We start from the raw sequence: 24,973 nt of genomic DNA, 5'->3' as shown, positions 1-24,973 counted from the left end.
ATTTTCTCTTCTAAAATATTTGTAGCTTCATTTTGTAATTTTGTGTGATTTGCATAGATATGTCTTATAACTAGAATTGGAAGAATAAATCAACCTCTGTGTTTTCTCTGGTTATCATTCACGGCATATCCACTTTAGTTCAAATAATGAGTTAAACCACAGCATTATGGTATTTAGTTCTTGTTTTGTTTGGATACAGAAACAATATACTATGATTAAACCAAACCCGTTGAACTTTTCTTCCCACATGATTTCTAATAATTTATCAAAATATTTTATATTACTGATGATGTGTAAGTAAAAGTCAGTCACCAGAGTGAAATGACCTCTAGGGTTTACTTTTGATGAACACTCCGTTGACTTATAATTTTGTGAAACGTATCAGAATTTGATTCTTTCTATACTTTAACATTAAAAGCTTTACTGTTTTTATTATGTGAATCAGAATATTACTATTTATTTTTCAAGAAAATTGAGTTTAAGATTTTTAAACCTATTTTACTAACATATTTACTAAGTAGTTACTAATATAACCAAATCTTGTTTTCCAGCCTCAAAAGTTTTATTTCCTTTTTAACTACTGCTGAGAAGTCAGAAGTTGCAAACATCATTTAGCAATTCAGAGAATTTGGGTTTTGCTGGAAAAACTCCCCATGATATTATTACATCAGCTGCACTCAAAGCTTTTAAATGATGGTTCTGGAACTTAAACTTAGATCTATCCTTCTGTATTAAACCCTTAAACCCATATTCTTAAATTTCCTTAGTAATTTGCCTTAAATGTGTTTCTCCTGACTTGCTTGTCTTCAACTTCAGAAATCAAACTTGAGTCAATGCATCAGTTCCTAATGAAATATATTCACAAGTTGTTAAGTACAATTAATTTTAATGAGGTCTTAACTTATGAAGTCAGATAAAAACAGACAACTTGTGAAAATAAGCAGCAGACTGCAAATCAAAGACCAGCAAGAATCTCGCCCTAGATAGGCCAGATATGTAGACTTTTACTGAAAGCTGGGGGAAAAAAAGGCGGGGGAGGGGGATTTAAGATATGATAACTGTCACCAGATCATTTACTGCCATGACTTTCCTAACGGTAAGCAAAGGGCAAAAATCTTGTCTTCAGGAGTGATCTAAATGCCTCTTTTCATATATTCTTACCTTAAGTACTAGTTTTAAAATAAATGATGGAAACGTTCATATTAAAAGCTGTTAGGATATTACTCCTTACAAGAATTATTCTGTCGAAATACCACTGTTAAATTTGGAAAGCACAATTACAAATTTTCCCCACAAAGTATTTTCCCCAGAGGGCTTCTTTTGGACATAGGGTGGCAGCTATTAAAACCAGTCACAAGCCTGATAAGAAAAAGTGAAATATTATTTGAAAAGTAACAAGAATATCTAGTTATATTACATGGACTTATTTGTTTTATTTCCTAAGGTATTCACGGCAAGAAGAATAAAGTCCTAGACAGAAGTTCTTAGATTTTACCGGGTATAAACATCAGCTAGGTCTCATTTCAAAATGACCAACTAAGAATAATTGGGAGTATGGCCCCTTATCTGTATTAAAAAAATAAGACCTACGATTTATTCTAATGCAGGTGGCCCCATGAAAAAAACAGAAAAACAACGACTTTTAGACTATTATAAGAGAAAATTAGGAATTTTCACAGGGAAGATATTTTATCTCGGAAATATTCTAAAAGATGACAAATTTTGAAAACTACATAAAAAGAACATTCAATTAAAATTCCAAGATTCTTATTTCATGGTTTCAGTAAGTAGAATTTTCATGGAACTAAGTAACAACCAGTGAATAAAACATCAGACTGGAAGGTTAGGAATTTCTGATTAAAATTAGTCTTTCAATATTAAAAAGTATCACCTTAGAAAGCATTAAATAAAACTGATATAATACTATGGGGATATTTTCCCCAAGCTGGTATAATAAAAATCATATATAATAAAAGAATTAAAAATTATTAAACTCTAATTCTTCTTATATAAGGTTACAGATTAAGAGAAAGATTACCAAGTTTTTCCATAATTCTTTTAAATTCAAGGAAAAAAGGAGTCTGGCAAACTAAGCAATTTAAAATGAAAATAAACTTTAAGCATTGTTATGTAAGAATATAATAGTCAGTTACAACACAAGATTTTTTCTTGAAATTTAGCTAACTATCTAAGTGGTAAACTAGGCCCACCCTAAGATATTGCTCCTAAGAGCTTAATTATGGGTTAAGTCCTAGAATATTTAGCAACAGGCAGAATCACTTATAGTACAAAGGATCACTACTATTCATATAAAACATAACCAAGTTTTTCCTCGGGATAAAAAATAAATTTCCTTAGATTAGTGAAAAAAAATCCCCTTTGGTATATGAAAATTTACTCACTTGAAGTGCTAAGTTACAGGAATTCAAAAGTGTTTTTTAACTCCAAAGGCATACTAGATTCACAACTTCCTTTCTAGGACAGCAGCATAAATTGAGTTTTTCCTACATTTTCCTCAAATAATGTCTATAAACTATGTCACTGCATAGGAGCTATAGGTATTAAAAAACAATATACTCCTGGAAATATCACTCTTTGAAAATGTAATCACAACACAAAACAGATGAGATTGGACGATTTGGAAAGCAACACCTTTTAAGAGGTAGTTTGTAAATAAAGTATTAAGGAGACAAGGATGCTTTCCAGGAAGCCGACAGGATGTTTCCAGAATCTTATTAAGGTGGAGAGGTGTACAGCTTCAGGCTAGAAATCAGCAGCACGGTGACCTGCTTGTGTTAATGGCACCCATTATCTCTAGGCAAACTGATTAAAGGAACGTTTTTTGCAAAGTTGAGGATGAGGCCTCAGACTATAGGGATCCCACTTTGATATCACCTCTTTTCGTTGCAACAAGAACAGAAAAAGATAAAACACACAAAACTGAAAGGGTAATTCTTAAAAAGGAACAATGTGTTTTTTTAAAAGATCATTTAGAAATCTTAAAATTAACCACTGAATACACATACGAACAAGGAAACATAAGACACGTTATAAGCCAAGTAATTCTGAAACTACATTTTAGTTCCAAACCCCAGTACACATCAATTGCATGAATTCAATTTTTTTTTTATTCAGAACGTGTATCTTTGTTTTAAGACTGGTATAAACAAAAATAAAATACAAACAACTTGTTACTGACATGATAGCTGCAGTCATTAACTGCAAGAATACAGTAAAAAGGAGCCATACTAAATGTTAATATTCTTGCAACAGAATTACCCCAGTCATTTTATGGTAGTAAATTCTGGCAAGAAATGATAAATTCATTTGTTATTAAAGATACTTAAAGAATTTCCAAGATCAATCAGTTGTGCTGAAAATAAAATAGCAGTTTATTCAAAACAGCCCTTACCTTTCTCTTATTTTCCTAAAAGATCTGCCATTTACAGGTAAACTACTATTTTCAGATCAGCTGTTCAAAACCAGGGTTCTTCCTGTAAATTCACATCTTAGCTTTAAATATAGTAAACTTACACTCATTTTCCCTTTCCAGTGGAATATCTAGTCTTGAAGTTAAAACACTTTCACAAAAAAGAACAATTTAAAATCCTTAATGGAAATCTTGGTTCTTACTTTTCTTCTACCTCATTTTCATTTTCTTGCATTATTTGTTCTTCTTCCTCATCACCAAAAGTCTGTTCCTGCATGGTAGTAAAGGAGAGAGATCTAGCAGCCACTTCTGCAGCGAGGCCAGCAGTGAAGGTAAAATCCGGTGACAGCTGTAGCTGTGCCAGCCTCTGCTTGATGGAGGGCTGCAATGAGGCCCCGTGGGTTGGGTGGGCAGGGGCCAGGCCACCTGCATCAGCCTGCTGGGACTCATCTTCGCTCTCACATTGGTAATACATTCTTTCTTCAGCTCCTTGGAGGAAGACTTCATTTGCAGAATTGTCTTTATTTTTACCATCTAGAGGGTATTCACATAAATACTCAGTCCTATTACTTATTTCATTGTCGGTTGTAGAGGGTTTATTATTTTCCTCTTCAGTATCATTTTTACAAACTTTCCCCATATCTGAATCCACTGATGGTTCTGAATTACTTATGGGTTCCACTGGGTCTACAGGACACAAGGATTTCAACACAGCTTCAAAGGAAAAAAACAAAGAAAGAAAGAAAGAAAGAAAGAAAAGAAAGAAAGGAAGAAAGAAAGAAAGAAAATAACTAAAAACCCAGCAATGATTTAAACTTTAATTTAAACTCCCAGTAGTTTTTTCTTATAAAGAACAATAAATAAATAAAAGCTAAATAAAACTTGCCAGTAAATCAATGTAAATTTATAAAACCAGAGAACTTTATGAGATAAAATGCCTAAGATATGAAATGAGATGGAGTTTTGATGAATATTTTACAACACCTCACATATCTCTTATTCAAAATATTAAAGCAGTGGTTCTCAAGGTGTGGCCCTTGAACCAATAGCATCAGTCAGCATCACCTAGGAATTTGGTAGAAATTCAAATTCTTCGGCTCCATCCCACACCTACTGAACTGGAAACTGAGTGAGGACTGGCTATGTTTTACAAGCCCTCCACTGGATTCTGATGCACACTAAAGTTTGAGAACCACTGTACTAAAGAATAAGCAGCATGGTTTTCACTAGTAGTATGTCAGATCAAACACCTAAGAGTAATCCAGGTAATCATCCTATCATCAACACATATATATTTACAAGTTAAAACAGCATGGGAAAAAAAATGCAACATACAATTCAACTCACTTGCCAACCACCTAACAAGACCCTGATGAAAATAAAGGCAAAACTTGTACACATTTTGTAATGCCACAGAAAAATATAAAATTAAATAAAACCTGCATTCCAGATCAACTACTGTACAGCGTAATACATAAATATTATATCCATACGGCAGAAGTTGTCCTTTCAAGGAAAATGAAGTTTTATTTAGCCCCTCTTGATGTTAGTAGGCAGTGGGTTGCTTGCTAGGCAGTCTCTCCTCCCATTATGAGGGGTTAGTACAATACAATATGTTATGAAGCATGACGGAAGAAAGAAAAAGCACGTCTTGAAGATCTGGCGTTTATTTAAAAAATAATTTTGTAAAACATGTCCATTTCCAAGAAACAGGTCCCTAAGCTGCAGTAACTCCACTAGAGAAGCAGCAACAACAGAAAAAAAATGGCCACAGCAGGTTGCAGTGTAGAATTTCCCTCTCTAATTCCATTCGGACTTTACCCCTGTAGGCAGAGACGAAAACAACTCTGGAAGATGTACTGAAATTTTTCATGGGCAAAGCATTTTAAGGTTTCAGCTTTTTATTTATTTTCACAAACTAAATTAGCATTATTGCCTTTTCAAATGTAAACTATGGAAAACACATACCTGAAAAAGAGACACATTTCTCTCATCATTATATCTTTACCCATACTGTCAAGAAGATAATTTTAAAGCCACATGAAGAAAATACTAAACAATAAAAAAGGATATAAGTTCACATACAATGTTATTTTCAGATTTCATGTACAGTGTTAGTCTATAAATCTGCTAATTCTTAAAGAATGCAACATATATTAGAAGTTGATTGATATTCCTGATTACTGTTAATTAAATGGGGGCAGGTAATCTGTATAATGCATCAACTGACTAGTGTGTTAACTCTGTGTTAGAATATAAACCTTCAGGAGTATGGGGATTTTTGTCTCTCGATCTATGTGCTAGGGATACAGCAGTAAACAGTATCTTAATATCTACTTGTTGAGTGAGTAATTTACTAAATGAATACTGTGGGGGATAATAAAGCCCCTATTTAAGACCAATTTAATTACAGAAACAAAAAAAAACTGAACGCATAGGAAACAACAGTGTCTAAAATATAATACTCTTAATCTCTGATTTATGTAGGCCATAAATATATGGACAAGCAAGTTTCAGGAACTCTGTTTTTACCGCTGCTTCTAGGAAGTTCTTCATCTACTACATGCTTTGCTGCTCAAGATGTCCTTTCATTTCACTAGAGTGCCCCCAGGTGTGAGGGTCCGTAGTGGTGGGAGAGGTGGTAGGACTGGAGCAGTAAGAGGGGGACTCATGGAGGACAGACTGGTGGAGAGGACAGCATTCCTGGTAAAGGGATCACCATATATGTTTTTCATTAATAAAAACAGCAACCATCATCTAATTAGATAGATATAAGTAAAGGAAGATATCTATATTAGAAACAGTGGGGAATATAACTGGATGATGAACTCATGATGGAGAGGCTTGAAACCAGGAAAAGGAGTTTAGATTCAATACAATTAGAAAGGGGGAACCACCATAGGTTTTTAAGATAGAGAGCTATTATCAGTGTGCTGTTTGAGAAAAATCTAAGTAGCTTTCAAGGATAGATATAAGCTATCCTAAAAACTTAGAAGCTATCTTCTAAGAATAGCTTAGAAGAAAAAGGTATTGAAAATGCAAGTCAACTAAGAGGCTATCACAATATACGACCATAATCTTATGAGGACCTGGGCTACAAAGGGGGCCAATGGGAAGAAAGAAGGATAAAATCAAGAACTGGGGGTTTCCCTGGTGGCACAGTGGCTAAGAATTTGCCTGCCAATGCAGGGGACATGGGTTCGAGCCCTGGTCTGGGAATATCCCACATGCCACGGAGCAGCTAAGCCTGTGTGCCACAACTACTGAGCCTGTGCTCTGCAGCCCGTGAGCCACAACTACTGAAGTCCGTGCACCTAGAGCCCGTGCTCTGCAACAACAGAAGCCACTGCAATGAGAAGTCCGCGCACTGCAACGAAGAGTAGCCCCCGCTCACCGCGACTAGAGAAAGCCTGCACGTGGCAACGAAGATCCAACACAGCCAAAAATGAATAAATTAAAAAAAAAATCAAGAAGTGTACATCTGGACAAGGGAGGATGGTAGTGCTCCTAAGAGAAGAAAAGAGAACGAGGAGGAACCTTCCAGAGTATAGGTAATCTATATACTTCTAGTGAAAAAGAGAAAAGGAAGAGAAGGCAGTTGAGTCTGCGGCTCCACATACTCTAAAATGGAAGGGAAGTCCCACTCTACCTTCTTAGAAATCCATAGGAATTAATTCCTGAACTACGAATTAGCTAGTTTGATATTGTCAAGTACTAAGCTTCCCCTCTTTCCCTCTCCTGCCTCCCATGAAGTTCGACTAAAGAAAAGAAGGGTGGTTAACATAAAGAAGTTTAAGGGTAATCTTAGGTATTACCAGTCACCCAACTTTGTCCGAATCCAAGTATGGAGACAGCGTGCACAGAAGCATCTCTGCTTCCCATCTACTAAAGTGCTCAGATCAATTAAGTAACATAATGATATAGTTAAGGCCCTAGGTTTTAACTCATTTGTTTTAATAGTGAACATAGTTATTAATTTTGTGTTTTATTAAAGTAATTATAAAATAAACATAGGACAGAGTTTAGAATCTCAAATTCACTGAATTTGAAAACATCAATTTATTCACAACTCACTACCCATTTCAAAACAAATTTAGTAAAAAAAAATCAAATAACTGATGAAAAAGTCTAATTTCGTATTCCCAATCTGATTATATACCCACTCTTTTATTGATCAAATTAATTTTGTGTCTAGAAGAAAAAGTACTATACTTACTGGTGGATCCCTAGAATTAAAACCATAAGAAGTCTATACCTAAAATAAGATTTATAGTTCAAGAAAAAAGAATCCCTTACATTGAAATAACGTTTTACTCTGAAGTCAGTGCTTACCATGATCACTAAATAGAAGCTGCTTCCACTTCTGCCTTTCTGCCTCTGATGCTTTAAATCCCAGCACAGATTTTAGTTCTTGGAGTACCCTCTTGGATTCTTCATGCTCACGCTCCTGTCTCTCTCTGTCTTCTTGAGACAAGTAATAAAAGTCATCCTTTCTGAAATCACTGTCCATATCAATATCATCTACATAAGCTTCTAACTCCTGAAAATGAATAAAAGAAAAAGCACTGTACTTCGAGAGGACAATTTTCTAGTAGCATTCATTTACTTGCACCTATTGATCTCCAAGATTAAAAAAAATGACTCCTGGCACAGGTCATTAAAGCACAGTTGGGCGAACAAAGCAAACATAGATAAATTGAAATCTTAAAAAAACTTACCTGATGCGAAGAGGGTTGTGGATGAGAAGTTTAACAACTTCGATTGTTATTTTTCTACTCTGATACCATTCTATAGATCTAGTCAAGATTACAGCTTTAGCTTTGTCAAAACCAATCAAAATTAGCAGGGCTGGTGGTTTGGGGAGGTGGTCAGGTATGTTAGTCTTCTTTGGTAGACATCTGTGGTTCTTTCTGACTTCCCAGCAAGTTTGAACACTATTGCTAGGATTGGGGAACACCTCATCTTATGGTTCTCCTTATCTCTAAGGGAGAGGGTAGGATCCTTGCTTACTCAGCTTCCCTTGCAGTTATGGTTAAGGAAAATGAGTTGAGATCCTCTAATCGGGTGTACCTGGATCAGATCTGATTCAGAAGTTTGTTATAAAAGAAATAGGCATACTACCAAATGTAAAATAGATAGCTAGTGGGAAGCAGCCGCATAGCACAGGGAGATCAGCTCAGTGCTTTGTGACCACCTAGAGGGGTGGGATAGGGAGGGAGGGAGGGAGGGAGATGCAAGAGAGAGGAGATATGGGGATATATGTATAGCTGATTCACTTTGTTATAAAGCAGAAACTAACACATCATTGTAAAGCAATTATACTCCAATAAAGACGTTTTAAAAAAAAAAAAAAAGAAAGAAATAGGCATTTTGAGGAATCCATTCCGGCAAGGATGGTGGCAGATCAAGTTTCCAGAGGTAGAGGTTCTGAAGATAGTTTTCATTATTCAACATTGATGGAGCAGGTGGCAACATCTGCACCCAGTGACTTAGCAGTGATGTTGCCACTGGAACAGTTCTTTTGAGTGATTTTGGCTGTTTACCCCAACGTGCTTCAAGCCTGATTATCTGGACCTCTGAAATATTCTGCCAGCTTTGTAATGTTTTTAAACAAATTTCTTGTAGGTTAAACTAAGTAGGGTTGGTCTCCCTTTGCAGTTAAGAATACTGAATAGGCAGTATGACCTAAGGAAAAGAAGCCTTCTTCAGAATGAGCAATCTGTTGTCAACAACTAACACAATCATTTAAAAAAGTATTTTATAAAGGGTATAGCATACACACATGCAGCCAAATGCACAAATCTTAAATGTATAGGATTTTTACATAGGCACAGAGACTGGTAAACCACCACTCTGATCAAGATAAAAACATTTCCAGCATCCCAGAAGGTACCTTTGCTAATGCACTAACTTTTAATGCATTTCATCACTTTTGAGTATTTAAAAAATGGACAATTAGATATAAACAGGAAAATGTGTGGGTAGATTCAATGGATCCAAATTCAAGGCACTAAGAACTAATGATATGATATAAATTCAATACATTGTATTGTGATTCTGAAGTTCACTAGAAATATAAATTCAACAACTTACGTGAACTTATCCATGTCACTTACAGAGAAAGGTAGGTAAGTTATGTACGTGAAACTCTTTAGGGGAAAAAAAAGCAATTTTCACCCTTACCTGCTCCTCAGGGATTGGATCCTTGTCTGCAATGTGTAGAGGAGGCTGCATCAGAGGTACCACAGTACAGTGTGGGTTTTCACACGCCATTTCAGGTTTGCCTTGAAAAGAAACACAGAAATGAGTGAACATCTATTAAAGTTAACAAAGGTAATATCTATAGACTTACAATTTAAGTTAAACTCTTGGAGAAGAAAAACCTGTTTTTTCTCTCCCTTTTTCACCTTACCATAGTATCTGTCACACAGTAGGTACTCTAAATACTTGCTGAACAATCAACTTTGTTCATTGCACAGAAACAGGCTCAAGACAGACCCACTGTTCCCTACAAAAACAAACTTTGATCTTGTACTTCGCTTAAACTATTTTTATTCTCAGGAGCAGTTAGGATTGGAAATGAGTTTCACAAGTAAATAGATTGAAAAGATCACCCAGGTGAGCTTAACTTTAATTATTTAAAATTGGTGTTTGGCATCTAATCTCAGGGTTACTTGGCCTCATGTCCAGCTCTCTATCTTTTATCATTATCTCTCTACTTTCAAGAAGCAGGGGTTAAGCCTCTAGGTTTTTACCTTTCAAGAGTAATGATAGATACATGGTTGGGAACAGAGCTGGGGGGACTCTCAGCTGGCATGGGCTGGTGTGGTCAAAGCAAGCTAGGCTGGGGTGGGAAGAACCTTCAGTAGGTGTGAATCAGCAGAAATGTGACTTAGTCCACAGCAGCAGGCGACTGGTTACATACAAAGGATTGAATAAATAAGTAAATATATTGAAACTAATGACAGCCAAGCTTCTCATAATCACAAAAGAGAGGAACAAATATACAGGGGGGAAGGCCAGAATAAACTATGTGGTATTAGAATTGAATTGGAGGTATTGGTATGAACTCATGGCTTACAACATATATGGATAGACAGATACAGAAATAGAGATGGAGTGTACACATGTATATACAGAGATGTATTTCACAGCTCTGTACACTGAGAAGTGGTAAAAGGAGTAACATCCCAATGGCTCTGAGCATACCCAGCACCTAGATCTTGGTTTCTAAATGTCATTTTCCATTAAAAGGAATGAGGGCTTCTTGGAGACAAGGCTGATGTTATGGCTGGAGGCAGGGAAAGTATGAGACAAAGTAAAGAAGTGCTCAAAGAATGATGGTGACACGAATCACCTTGAATGGGCTCCCTCTGGTCAATCTTTGGACAACCTGGGCAACAATATAACATAAAAGTAACAAACTATGATCTACTGAATAAAATAAGAATCCATATATCCACACTGATATAAATAAGTAAATAAGTGGAAAGGGGGAGCGATGCTTAACCTTAAAATAGAGTGTCAACTAGTAAGTGTAAATGGAAAATGGAAGTAGAAAATTACCATTTGGCAACCATCACAGTAATACCCAACTCAAGCAAGAACTATCAATGGATGCTAAAACTAGTGGGTGAAAAAATTTTAAGCTAATTTATTCTATTCACTCATAAAATTCACTCTTTTTTGTATATACAATTTTATAAGTTTAGACAAATTAGAGTCATGTAATCACCTCTACCACCACAATCATGATACAGAATAGTTCTATTACGTCAAAACATTTACTTATGCTGCCTCTTTGTACCCTACTCCTCCCTCCATATCCAACTCCTAGTAACCATTGATATGTTTCCTGTTCCTATTAAATTTTATCATTTTCAGAATGTCATATAAATGGAATCATACAGTATGTAGTGATTTGAGTCTGTCCTCTTCTGATTAGCATAGTGCATCTTCCATCTTATTAATGTATCAGTAGTTCACTTCTTTTTTATTTCTGAGTAGTATTCCACCGTATGCGTGGATATAATGGCTTACCTATTCATCAGCTGAAGGAGCCTTGGGCTATTTCCTGATTTTGATGGCATACTACGGGTATGTAAAAGAATGTCTGTTTTTCAAAAATGTGAACAGAACTATTTAGGGGTAATGGGGTTTCATGTCCGTATCTTACTCTCAAATGGTTCAGAATAATACCACCAAAAGAATTTAAAGACAGATACACAGAGAGATAAAGCAAATGTGGTAGAATGTCAACAACTGGGGAATCTGGATGAACGGTATTTAGAATTATTATTCTCGTGATATTCTTATAATTTTGAAATAACTAAAAAAAAAAAAAGATATGGCAAACTAAAAGCACCTGCTTCTTAAAAAAATTCAAACGAACAGTTTTATTTCAAGTTGTGTAGCCAAGGCTACTATGGGCATTTTAGTGAGAAAAGTTTGTGAATACTTGTATCTTACTTCATGTCATTATCACCTATGAGCAAAAGCCACATACACAGAGGCCATCATGAAATGGCTTATCATCTACCCAATGATTTGGAGACAATTTTAACAATCATGTTTGAGTGACTAAGATTCAACATCTCAGAGTATGCCAAGGGAGGGGTGAATGAGATGGTCAGTGGTCTTCTGAGTGTTTCTATTTATGGAAAATACACTTAAAAGCTCCAGAGTCATATCAAAAAGTTTAATATGTATAAATATTTGCACATACTAAAAATTCTTGGCAAATTTATCCTTTGGAGAAAGAATTATTCACCATTTATATTTGAGATATAAAGGAAATCTATTGGTAGTATATTGGTAATTAGCTTGTTAACATTTCCTTTGAAAAAAGTTAACACTTTTACTATCTAAGGACTTAGTTTGTTTAAGACATTAAAGTATTACAGATCTAGCTGTAAACAAAACAATGACTAACAGGATGATAAAGCATTACTCACCTTTGGCAGCAATACAATTTCTATACATAAATCTGATTAACCTCATAATAAGGTTCCAAGGGATAAACATGGTATTGACTTGCAGCATAAGTTTAAAGATTAATATGTCAACCATTTACAATGGAATTAGTGAAATTAGTAAAAACAAGTATAAAATCTGGGTCCAAAGGAAAGCAGTTTTGCCGAAAGTTTCAAGACTGCCTTTTTACCTAGCAGTACAAGGCACTCTGATGTTCCTATTAAATAACGGCACATTTTAACACATTTTCTTTTTTTTTAACATCTGTATTGGAGTATAATTGCTTTACAGTGGTGTGTTAGTTTCTGCTGTATAACAAAGTGAATCATCTACATGCATACGTATATCCCCATATCCCCTCCCTCTTGCATCTCCCTCCAACCCTCCTTATCCCACCCCTGTAGGTGGTCGTAAAGCACCAAGCTGATCTCCCTGTGCTATGCAGCTGCTTCCCATTAGCTATCTCTTTTACATTTGGTAGTGTATATATGTCAATGTTACTCTCTCACCTCGTCTCAGCTTACCCTGCCCCCTCCCCGTGTCCTCAAGTCCATTCTCTATGTCTGTGTCTTTATTCCTGTCTTGCCCCTAGGTTCATCAGAACCTTTTTTTTTTTTTTAGATTCCACATACATGTGTTAGCATACGGTATTTGTTTTTCTCTTTCTGACTTCTTCACTCTGTATAACAGACTCTAGGTCCATCCACCTCACTACAAATAACCCAATTTCGTTTCTTTTTATGGCTGAGGAATATTCCATTGTATATATGTGCCACATCTTCTTTATCCATTCATCTGTCGATGGACACTTAGGTTGTTTCCATGTCCTGGCTATTGTAAACAGTGCTGCAATGAACACTGTGGTACATGACTCTTTTTAATAACAAATATGCAGTACCAGCTAACATAGCATTTGTATACTAATTTTTTTTTTTTTTTGCAGTACGTGGGCCTCTCACTGTTGTGGCCTCTCCTGTTGCGGAGCACAGGCTCTGGACGCGCAGCCTCAGTGGCCATGGCTCACGGGCCTAGCCGCTCCGCGGCATGTGGGATCTTCCCGGACCAGGTCACAAACCTGTGTCCCCTGCATCGGGAGATGGACTCTCAACCACTGCGCCACCAGGGAAGCCCCTGTATACTATTTTTAAATGACTGACGTATTTTATCTTAAAAGTAAACTGAATTTCTGGCCCCTGATTACCAAACTCATTATTACCCTAACTGGAAAAGAGTTTCTGGAAGTCCTAATAATGGAATAATACTATTAAAATCTATTTGTTTAATTAATTTTTTTAAAAAGAAGGTATATGATTCAGGGAACTTTCAAAGCATATTCATTTTTTATTTACAAAAATAAGAGCCAAGACTTTATATTCAGTGTCAATTTGTACATATAAATTAACTTTTTTTTAGTAAACTAAGTAATTTTGTCAAGTCAGTTTCATCACATAGATAAGAAGTACACCTAATAAAATCTTGCCAGAGAAGAATAAGCATATCTGATAAGGGTACGCAAAAGAACTCTCTCATAGGTACCTTTTTTATCTGTGTTTCTTCGTAGCAACTTGTCCACTTGAGAAATGGCCTCTTCCCAGCAATTGTTGCTCGCTTGAACATGAGGCTGAATCAACTTTAATTTCTCTTCTAGGATTTGATAAGCTTCTGACACTAGTTCTTGTGTTTCTTTAGTACAAACAAGCTTTTCAAGTTCATCTTCAAAAATTATTACCCTGAGTAATAAAGAAAAACAGCAACAGATTTCTAAACTATGAACTGAAATGTATAATTCACAAGGTTGATTTAAGAAATAAGTTTATAAGATGAAAAAAGCTCTGGACATGGAAGGTGGTGATGGCTGCACAACAATATATATGTATTTAATGCCACTTAACTGTATGCTTAAAAATGGTTAAATGGTAAATTTTATGTTATGTGCATTTTACCACAATTTTTAAAAAAGCTTATAAAGAGTATTCATACATTTATTCAACAAGTATTTCTTGCATACATACCAGGCATTTTACAAACTGAAAGGATAAATTAAACCCATTTCCTACTTATAAGAAACTTAAATCAAATCAGGGAAATTATACATATACAATACAATATCATAAAAAATTAAAATTTTATTTCCATTCCAAATTAGGTCTAGAGAGTTGAAGAAACTTGCCCAGGTCATAGAGCTGGTAAGCTGTGAAGCTGGGCTAAATCCAGGCACAAAATGACTGAGAGATAAAGACAGGCTTATAAGAATTCAGAAGAGGAGGAAGTTACCACCAGCTATGGGTATAGACAGGGAACAGCTAAGGAAGAGGTACTTCTGAGGTAGCACTGAAGCATGGATAAAATCGGAGCATGTACAGAAGACAAGGAAAGTCATTCTAGATGGTACATGGGGAAAGGCATTTATACAGTTTGGCTGGACTGAAGGAAAGAAGTGAGAAATAAAGACAGAAAGCAGCCTGTAGTCAGGTTATGACAAACCCTTTCTGTAGAATGTTTTATACAGACTTTAGTCTAAGCTGTTATAGTTCAAAATCAGTGAAAATTTTCAGGTAAGTAAGAAAGCATATATATGCCTCAGAAACATTAATCTTGCACTCTAGAGGCCAGGAGAACAGTTAAAGGGTTAATGTCCTAGGGTAGGCAAGCGAGAGTGGGAATATCAAAGGGGACAAGCGAGAGGGAGGGATGAAACACAAAATTTTTTAGATAACACTTTTAAAAGTTGTGTGTGGCAGTGCTAAAGGGCAAATCAGATATGATGGTTTGTGACTGGTTTGCTCTCTAGTGAAAGTATTTTGAAAGGTGACATGTAGTAGCATACATAGAATATTTCATTTTTAAATAGGAAACATACTTCCCATGCATCATTCATAATCCCTGACCAAGGTAAAAAGCCCTTCTTTATCATTTTCATGTCCATCCAGTGTAGCACTCCTCCTTCTCGAGCCACCTTCCCTCACGCTAATGCATTCCATTACGCCCTGTATATTTCTGATTCTATTGCCAAACATTAATTCTTTATAGACCCTGGCTTTGCCTAACACAGCCTTTCCACTGAAATCTCTCATGATGATCCAACTTTTGCCACCCACTCAAGTGGAGATTGCCTTATCTCCCATTATTTCCTGTGGGAGACAGGGTTTTCTTAGAACGGCAGCAACAGACCACTGGAACATCCCTGCCTCACAGTTTCTTAGTTTTACACTATGCTGTAATCTTTACATCAAACTTAAATACCTATCTCAGACCTTGAACTGATGGGTAAAAACTTCTCTTCTTAAAATGTCTTTCTGAACTTAATTTCCTACCCTTGTGCATCACCTCCTTCTTCACTCCAGTAAATTAGCTTTTTGATTTTACTGAGACTTCAAGTCCTTTTGGCCCATTTTCTTATCTTACAAAATCAATTGCTGCCCTCCCCCTTCTACTTCTTGCCTGGTATCCAGGGTCAAGTACATCAACTACAATCTTCTCAACTCATTAAATTCCTGTGACCTTCCCCTGATTACAACATGAACCCAATCATTCATTTGATCCAGTCCTATACTATGAGTATCTGTTACAGAAAAATTTCACTGAAATGATTGGACCCTACATTTCACTAAGGCGGAGTATCAAACTATGGATTCTACATTTTTATTATTCAACTGGGGCCAAAAAACTTGTTCCGTGCTATAGAAAAATGTCCAAACCTGCTCTGATTTATTCAGAAAAACAGCAACATTTTTCTCATCAACTGTATGTAATAATACTTCTCTGCTTTTGTCCTATCTTTCTAGGTTTTCTGTTGACATCAGGTAAAGTAAAAACTACATAAATGGCTCCCCCAAATTACAGTACTTACAAATCACTGTTTGTCTGCTACATTTGTACCTTTAAACCATCGTTTAGGCTGCAATGTCTCAATTTTGCTGCTGCTTTTTAGCTAGGACACAAGCCAACGACCACAATGGCACAAGACTGAAGCTTGCTAATCATGGGGACATTTTCTTACATGGCTTCTAAACTTACTCATTCAGTAATGCTTTCAGATGGAGCTGCAAGCTGCGTACTGCTGTGTGAACATTATTCAGTTCTCTTGACTTCTGCTGAGTTTTGGATAAACGCTGGGGTACTACTGACTGGTGCTGAGTTTCAAAGTACCGATAGAACTCATAGCTGCGCTTAAGCTCTTCCAAACAGGCAGAATGAGCATGAGGTAGACCTTGAGTCACATCAGATAGAATATGATGAGGCAAAAGTGCTGGAGTAAGTAAGGGCCCAGGAGGTGAATTAGCCGTAGAAAGTAACAGGGCTAACCGCCTGAAGAACTCTGAACTCTGTGCCACCCAGAGTTGGAACAAAACCTAAAAAAAAAAAAAAAAAAAACAAGAAAAAAGGACTAGATCAATAAAAAATATTGGTCAACATTCAAAACAAGAAAACAAACTACAGATTTGTTTATCTTAACTTCTGGTTTAAACTTTTCACTTTATTCTAAGTAATGAATATAGCTGAGTTTGAACTAACTCTAAGAGTAGCCAAGAATGTTACGTCAAATTATATAGTCATGGCACATGGGAACTTCTGATCATAATATAGCAGCTAATACCAGTATATAATTTAGTACAGTTCTGTCCTAAACGAGAGATGCTGATGGAATGAGACACAGCTAATTAGAAATGAATGTTCTTTGATGAATTATTTTAAAAATGTACACAGGGCTTCCCTGGTGGCACAGTGGTTGAGAGTCTGCCTGCTGATGCAGGGGACTCGGGTTCGTGCCCTGGTCTGGGAAGATCCCACATGCCACGGAGCGGCTGGGCCCGTGAGCCATGGCCGCTGAGCCTGCGCATCTGGAGCCTGTGCTCTGCAACGGGAGAGGCCACAACAGTGAGAGGCCAGCTTACCGCAAAAAAAAAAAAAGAAAAAAATGTACACAAAGGAGAAAAGGAGACAGCAGGAATGATGGACCTATGTAAGTCCAAAGAAACAACTCATTGATGGAGCCAGAGTTTGGGCTTCAAACTATACCATTATTTTGGCCTAGGAAATAGCTAAGAAAAAACATAAAAATCAGTCCCAGAGTGATCATACTCAGGAATGTCTGGCATGAGAAACTACAACACACATTCTCAAAAGACACACCCGGAGTCTGGCAGCAAAGGATTCCTCCAGATAGTACTATTCAAGAGGACAATATCAAACAAACAAATACAATCTAGTCTGAACAGGAGTTAGCAGACAATAAAAAGAGGATAATTTACCACTCTGGATAATTTAGATTTCAGTTTTTTATAACCATGAAAATGGACATTATTTAAACTGTTTTATTAAATGAATTTTAACATTATGCAAATAATGAATTAAGATAACTTAATGTAAACCTATTTTACTATTAACTCATTTTTTTTTTTAAATGAGCAAGGCCAAAATTCTAAATCACTGAAGATACACTATCTAGGGGTTCTTAAATATAAATACAAGGTATCTCACAAGTCTTATTTAACCATTAAATTTTGTTACTAAAATGATTTTCTTTATCCTTTATTTTTTAATTCACCAAGTATTTCTTGAGCACCTATGATGTGCCAGGCAGTACTCTAGGTGCTGATAATACAGCAGAGAACAAAAGTGAAAAATATCCCTGCCCTGATGAAGCTTATATTCAAGTAGGGGGAGTAATAGATATTAACAAGTAAAATAAGTTTCTTGTCTGATGGGGTATGGGGAAAATACAGCAGAGAAGGGGAACAGCAAATGTGGGTTTGTGTGTGTATACGTGAGGGGAAGAAGAGGGAGAGAGAAGCAAAGGGAAGGAGGGGTGGCTAGGAGGGTCTCTAAATTCATCTGAAGGAACTGAGCCACTATGAGGAAAGACTTCCAGGGAGTAGAAGGTTCAAGTGCAAAGTCCTGTAGTAGGAGTATACTTGGCACATCTGAGGAACAGCTAGGTCCATGCGGCTGGGATACAGTAAGCAAGGGGGAGCATGGTAAGTGATGAAGTTACTGAAGTAACTCTGGTTTTTACTCTAAGAGAAATGGGGAGCCACTGAAGGATTCTAAGCAGAAGAGTAATATTATCTGAGTTAAGCTTTAACAAGATCATCCTGTGTTGAGAGATCATAGGGAGGTGAGCACAAGCGAAGACAGGAGATTACTGCAATAATCCAGGTGGGAGTTAACATGGTAGCTCATACCATAGTGGTTGGTGGTAAGAGGTAAGCAGCGGTGAGACAAGTGACAGAATCTCTTGACAGACTGTTTATGAGGAAAGGTGTTAACAAGGATGAGTCCAGAGTTTCAGACCACAGAAATTAAAAAATCAAGTTGGCATAGCTTACTGCCATTTTAAAAAAGACAAATTTATTATCTAATCACTGCCATATTATACAATTAAACCAAAACTCAGAAATACACATTTTTTTCTGTTTGTTCTTTGAATAAGGGAAGCCGCTCTGGATGAGGGGATAACCACAGTTTATGGGCAATTGGGAAATTTTGATTTAAAGCATTTTCAGGGAATTCCCTGACAGTCCAGTAGTTTGGACTCGGTGTTTTCACTGCTATGGCCCAGGTTCGATCCCTGGTCGGGGAACTAAGATCCTGTAAGACACACAGCATGGCAAAAAAAAAAAAAAAAAGTCTTTTCACAAAATGCAGATTTGTTTTTTAAAGCAGGAAATACACTCTTTATAATAATAATAATTTTATAAAAAAACTAAGAGTTTTAAACTAAGAAAAAAAGAGAGGTAAGGACTCTGTACTAGATATTTCACAAGTCTCTCCTCAGGATGCAATTAGGAAGTTTCTTTCCTTTTCAAAGATGCAGCACTTACAATTCCTAAGTTCTCCTAAGGGAAGATATGTGAACAATTAAAAAAAAAACAACCCCCAAATGTATTTTCTTTAGAGGACACAACGAAGATTACAAAGGAAAACAAGAGGCCCCGATTTATTTGTAAACCATCTTTCACTACATTTTTAAAAAAGCTTTAGTTAGTGTTGCTCTTTTGAGAAAGAATTTTAAAATTTAACTTACAAAATCCATTTAAAAATTCTTTATCTGGATATAATGCCAACTGTACAAGGTGGCACTACACAGTTTTTGAACATTACAGGGATTTGCAGCAGTTTATAAACTCTGTAAATCTCAAGATAGGCTTCTTTTGGAGTCCGATATTCCTGGTAACAATGCAACACAATCATCAGGTTTAGTTATAGATTAGTTATATGTCAAAATAAAGCAGAATTAAAATACTAAAGTTTGTCTGACTTGTAAAATAATATGGGTGAGCAAAAAGGATCCAGCTACAACCAGTACCATTGGTGGTGGAGTAGAGAGATAACAAGCGAACAAGTCCCACAGTTTAGAGTAGGTCATGTCAGATGCAATTTAAAAAATCAGATAACATTTATTAATCACTCACTCTCTCCCAGGTATTGGACTGGCAAATATTTAATCCTTTAGTGATCAGCATTATGGTTATCTCATTTTATGAACGCAGAAACAATGACTTGCTCAAGTCCACATTAGCAGTCAGGTGAGAGTCAAACCTAGAAAGTCTGACTCCAGGAGGCCCACTGTTTCTTTTTGCTGCCTGTACTTTGGCCAAAATATAATCCAGGATTTAACAAGCTTTTTGAAAAGCATAAAGAAATAGGGAAATCACTGAGACATCTTGATGAGTAAACAAAAAAATAAGTTAAAAGGGAAATTAAGAAATATGACCATAATTCTTTCTCCAAACCCTTCTTAAAGAGTAACAGCTATTACCATTTTGGGTTAACCATTATACAACAAGCCCTGTTGTAGGTATTTTGTTTGTTTTCTCATTTAATCTAACACCTTGTAGGGCAGGTATGGTAACTCCTTTTTACAGATTAGGTAAGTTCAAAGAACAAGTCACTCAAGGTCAAATGACCAGTCAGTGTCAGGGCTAAAATATAAACCCATGTCTGCTCAATTCCAAAGTCGCTGCTTTTTCATCATTAAGAATCTCCCAAATTGTTCTTTGAAAATAACTTTATTTCCATCATAGAGTAAAGCATGGTCGTGGTATTGAATTTGGAAGTAAATGGAATTACCTACAGTGCAACCACACTAAAGAGTAGCTATTGGTATATTAGTATTTTCTCATGGGCTTTTTCTAAACACAGAGTTACTAAATATATATTTATGTATCCTGATTGTTTCACTGGTTTCTCCAAGTTTTTACAAAATCTTCATAAGCAAGTTGTAGCTGGTATACAATGGTTCACCATGTTGGACTTACTGTGATTCATGCAGCTATTCCTCTACTGCTGCACATTTAGGCTGTGTTCCATTTTTCACTCTCATAAGCAAAACTAATAAGCAACCTGGTATATAAAGCTTTAATATATTTGAAATCATTTCCTTAAGAAAGATTTACAGAAGTGGAATTACTGATTTAAAGCATATAACATTTTTAAGGCACTTTAAATGTCAAACTGCATTCTGAAACAAACTTTAGGGAACTAAGGAAACCAGTAAGAAAACTATTGTAGCAGCCTCAGTAAGAATGATGGCCGCTGGGACTAGAATGGTGGGAAATGACATGAAAAAAAGTGAATGAGTTTAAAATGTATTTTGAAGGTGGAACCAACACAAAAATCTACTCATAGCTTATATGTGAAGGGTAAAAAGAGTTATGGATAAGAAGGATAGTGCCCAGGTTTCTAGCTTAATAAGTTGTATGATGCCATTTATTAAGATGGGTTAGAATGAGATTAAAAGTAAATCAAGGCAAATTTCAAGTGACTGGAAAGAAAAACAGGAGAACTAGAGTTTTTATGTGGATCTGAAAATTTTAAAGATGTAAAAGTTTATGCGGTTCAAAACAAAATGAATCTTGAAAAATATGCTGTTAACTACACTTGCACTGATTTCCATGGTATCAAGTGAAGTTTAGAGGCTAGAAATAAAAAAATATCTAAGTGGAGTTTGCTAAATACTGAAAAGGAAGTTAAAGACATTTGGCTTGACTTTTTAAAAATACTACTGGAATCTTACAATGCATACAGTTAGTTTTTTAAGATGCTTTAACTTATGTTTTTTCATGTTATTTTTTTCTACTACTAACTCCAAAGGAGTTCATTAAATGAATGTACCATAAATCTCATTACCAATCTCAAATCACTGAACTTTTAACTCGTTTCGAAGCTTTGCTGCTGTAGTAATATTATGAACGTATATCTTTGATTACTTCCTGAGATGAATCTGTGAGCTTAAAATTGCTGGGGTAAAGGGTACATACCTTTGTGAAGAATGGTATTCACAGCTGAAGTGAAGCATACTAGTAAGGCTGAAAATTTTTATCACATTTATTGGCCATTTCTGGTTTTTGTGAACTGGCAATTCACACACCTGACCTATCTTCAATAGGTTTCACATATCTTAGTGCTCTTTATATAGAAAGAATTCAAGCCCTTTGTTTATAAATCACTGCAATTTTTTCCCTGAGCTTATTTACATTTAAAGTATACAGCATTTGGGGCTTCTCTGGCGGGGCAGTGGTTAAGAATCCATCTGCCAATGCAGGGGACCCGGGTTTGAGCCCTGGTCCGGGAAGATCCCACATGCTGCGGAGCAACAAAGCCCATGCACCACAACTACTGAGCCTGTGCTCTACAGCCCGCGAGCCACAACTACTGAGCCCATGTCCTGCAACTACTGAAGCCCACGTGCCTACAGCCCGTGCTCAGCAGCAAGAGAAGCCACTACAATGAGAAATGAGAAGCCTGTGCACCGCAATGAAGAGTAGCCCCCCCTTACCACAACTAGAGAAAGCCTGCACGCAGCACTGAAGACCCAATGCAGCCATAAATAAATAAATAAATAAGTAAATAAACAAACAAACAAAAGAAAACAAAAAAAGAATCCATCTGCCAATGCAGGGAACACTGGTTCGAGCCCTGGTCTGGGAGGATCCCACGTGCCACGGAGCAACAAAGCCCATGCGCCACAACTACTGAGCCTGTGCTCTAGAGCCCACGAGCCACAATTACTGAGCCTGCAAGCCTAGAGCCCGTGCTCCACAACAGGAGAAGCCACCACAGTGAGAAGCCTGTGCACCGCAACAAAGAGTAGCCCCCGCTCGCCGCAACTAGAGAAAGCCCACGTGCAGCAACGAAGACCCAATGCAGCCAAAAATAAATAAATAAAATTAAAAAATATATATATACAGCATTTAAAGTTTAGAAGTTTAATTCTTATGTAGTCAAATATATCCTTTTATGTGGTTTTTAATATATGAAAAAATTCTTGTTCCATATAAGAATTTTGGAGATTTTCCAAGGAAAGGTGCTGATCTTGTAGGTTTTTTACCCATGTTTGTTGAAACAAATGGCTAGTAAATAAAATCACTCATATATTGGGTTCCTACTAAATTCATTTATCTTCAAACTCTAATTTAATATAAGAAATGCCTATAGTAAGAATTTAAAGTATTTCAATATCAGAACATAAGGATCTCCTCTATTCATTCATTGATTCATTTATTTATGGCTGCACTGCACAGCATGTGGTATCTTGGTTCCCTGACTGGGGATGGAACCTGTGCCCCCTGCAGTGGAAGCGCAGAGTGCTAACCACTGGACCGCCAGGGAATTCCCACTCTTCATCCAATCTTCACAGTGCTGTCCTTCTTTAAAGGCAGTTTCAAAAACATCAGTAAGGCTATTATGGTAATGGTATCCAGCAAACAACAAAAGAAACAGGTGCACCATTTATATTCAGAAAGCACAGGCACAATCCAAATGCATCTATCTTTTCAGCCCTTCCCATCCATGAATGGATTACCTTCAATGCAGGCAGGCTGAAGCCATCTGTAAGGTTATGTGCTTCTTCTTCTGAAATCTGCTCTTCACTAAGTCCAAGGCCCAGCTCCTTAAAAGGCACCACACAGATGTAGTTGGTTACATTGTCACTCTCAGAGTTCAGGGGGTAGGTTAAATTAGGTTAAGGCAATCAACAAAGCCTTTTCATTAAAGCATAAAGAGTACAATAAAACTGTCCAAAATTACCTTTACTTATCTTTGTTCTGAACTTTGAGGAGATTTACATCAGTTTTTTAAAAAAGAAACTAATCTTAAAATCTAATATATTAATATACCTCAAATCTTACAGGATACTTGAGAATAAAATGTCTTTATAGCTGGAGAATTAAAAGTTCAACTCTTCACAAGCGCTAAAGTGCTAATTTAGTTATTTTTCGCATCTACCTTTTGAAACTGTATTATGTACTTTATTGTATCGTGGCTCAGGCCCTTACCACTCTACAGCAAATACTTCCTCTTTTCCTCCAAGTCTGCACACTGCAGGACATCATTACCTGACCGTTACCTGAAAACATGAACTACTGATGTAAGTAACACTAAGCCTGTTCCATCAAGGTTGCTGACATAGACTGCTGCTGTTTCTGCCTTCCTCTTCCTCATGCGCATCTATCAACATTATTATGTGACTTCCTCCTCTTTCATTGTTTTTGTAAAGAATTATATCCATACAATTCTTGATATTTGAACTCTTCATGCATTTATAACATATCCCTATTTTGTCGTATTATAATAATCTTTTGATATAGTACTAGGCAGAATCTATAAATATTCTATTTGTGAGACTGGTTTTTATTTGGAACTGAGATTATAGTATCTGCATAAATAAAATGATGTACTGTAGCTTTCTATCTAAACTTTTCTATGGTCTGAAATAGTTTTTTGTTTTTTTTTTTGCGGTACGCGGGCCGCTCACTGTTGTGGCCTCTCCCGTTGCGAAGCACAGGCTCCGGACGCGCAGGCTCAGCGGCCATGGCTTACAGGACCAGACGCTCTGCGGCATGTGGGATCTTCCCGGACCGGGGTACAAACCCGTGTCCCCTGCATCGGCAGGCAGACTCTCAACAACTGTGCCACCAGGGAAGTCCCTGAAATAGTTTTTTTTTTAAAACTACAATATCATCTGGATGAGATAAAAATTTTTTCATTCACTTAGTTTTTGAATAAGTAATATATTCAAAGGATTAAAAATTTATAAGGTATTAAGGGGTATAGTAAAAACTGCTTCCTACCTCTATCCCTTAGCCACCTAGTTCACCTACCCAAAGGCAAAGGCAATCACTGTTACCAGTATCTGGTGTATACTTCAAGATATTTTATGGTTATGTACATACATAAAAGGAAATCCAAATATAAATGTGTATGTGGGGATATATATATATGTGTATATACACATGCACACACTCTTATTTATCCCCTCATATATACAATCCCTTCTATGCACAAATGGAAGGGTAGTATAAATACTGCTCTGTGCACTTCGCTTTTTTTTTTTTCATTTAACAACATAATTTGGAGATCATTCCACAATAGTGCATCAAGACCTTTTATCACTTTTTTACAGCTGCACATTTTCCATTGTTTACATATATAACCAGGTGCTTTCTTTTTTTAAATGGAATTCTTTTTATTAATCTCCAGTGTCTGAATTCTTCCTAGGTCAGTTTTAGAGATTTGTGTTTTGATACGAAATGATCCATTTCTCCCTACAGTTTCAAAGTTGTGGCC

General features: G+C 36.4%; 1 protein-coding gene across 4 annotated transcripts in view; it reads right to left on the bottom strand.

Moving 5' to 3' along the window:
• Window positions 1-2,708: 2,708 nt before the first annotated feature.
• VEZT (vezatin, adherens junctions transmembrane protein) overlaps window positions 2,709-24,973 on the bottom strand; it is a 72,859-nt gene continuing 50,594 nt past the window's right edge. For 2 of the 4 annotated variants that reach the window (XM_082667029.1, XM_082667026.1), the window contains exons 7-12: window positions 23,211-23,358; window positions 16,421-16,755; window positions 13,940-14,133; window positions 9,614-9,714; window positions 7,763-7,970; window positions 2,709-4,144 (exon numbers count right to left, since the gene is read on the bottom strand). In XM_082667029.1, coding sequence (XP_082523155.1) covers window positions 3,630-4,144; window positions 7,763-7,970; window positions 9,614-9,714; window positions 13,940-14,133; window positions 16,421-16,755; window positions 23,211-23,358 — 1,501 coding nt within the window. In that variant the 3' untranslated portion in view covers window positions 2,709-3,629. Of the gene's footprint in view, window positions 4,145-5,145; window positions 5,254-7,762; window positions 7,971-9,613; window positions 9,715-13,939; window positions 14,134-16,420; window positions 16,756-23,210; window positions 23,359-24,973 lie in introns of those variants that run through there. The other 2 variants (XM_082667027.1, XM_082667028.1) reach the window with 2 other exon arrangements.

Source organism: Grampus griseus, assembly GCF_964374135.1.
Source record: "Grampus griseus genome assembly, chromosome: 11".
NCBI lineage: Eukaryota > Metazoa > Chordata > Mammalia > Artiodactyla > Delphinidae > Grampus > Grampus griseus.
Note: the sequence above shows the minus strand (reverse complement) of the source record. Positions and strands in the feature narration are given on the sequence as shown.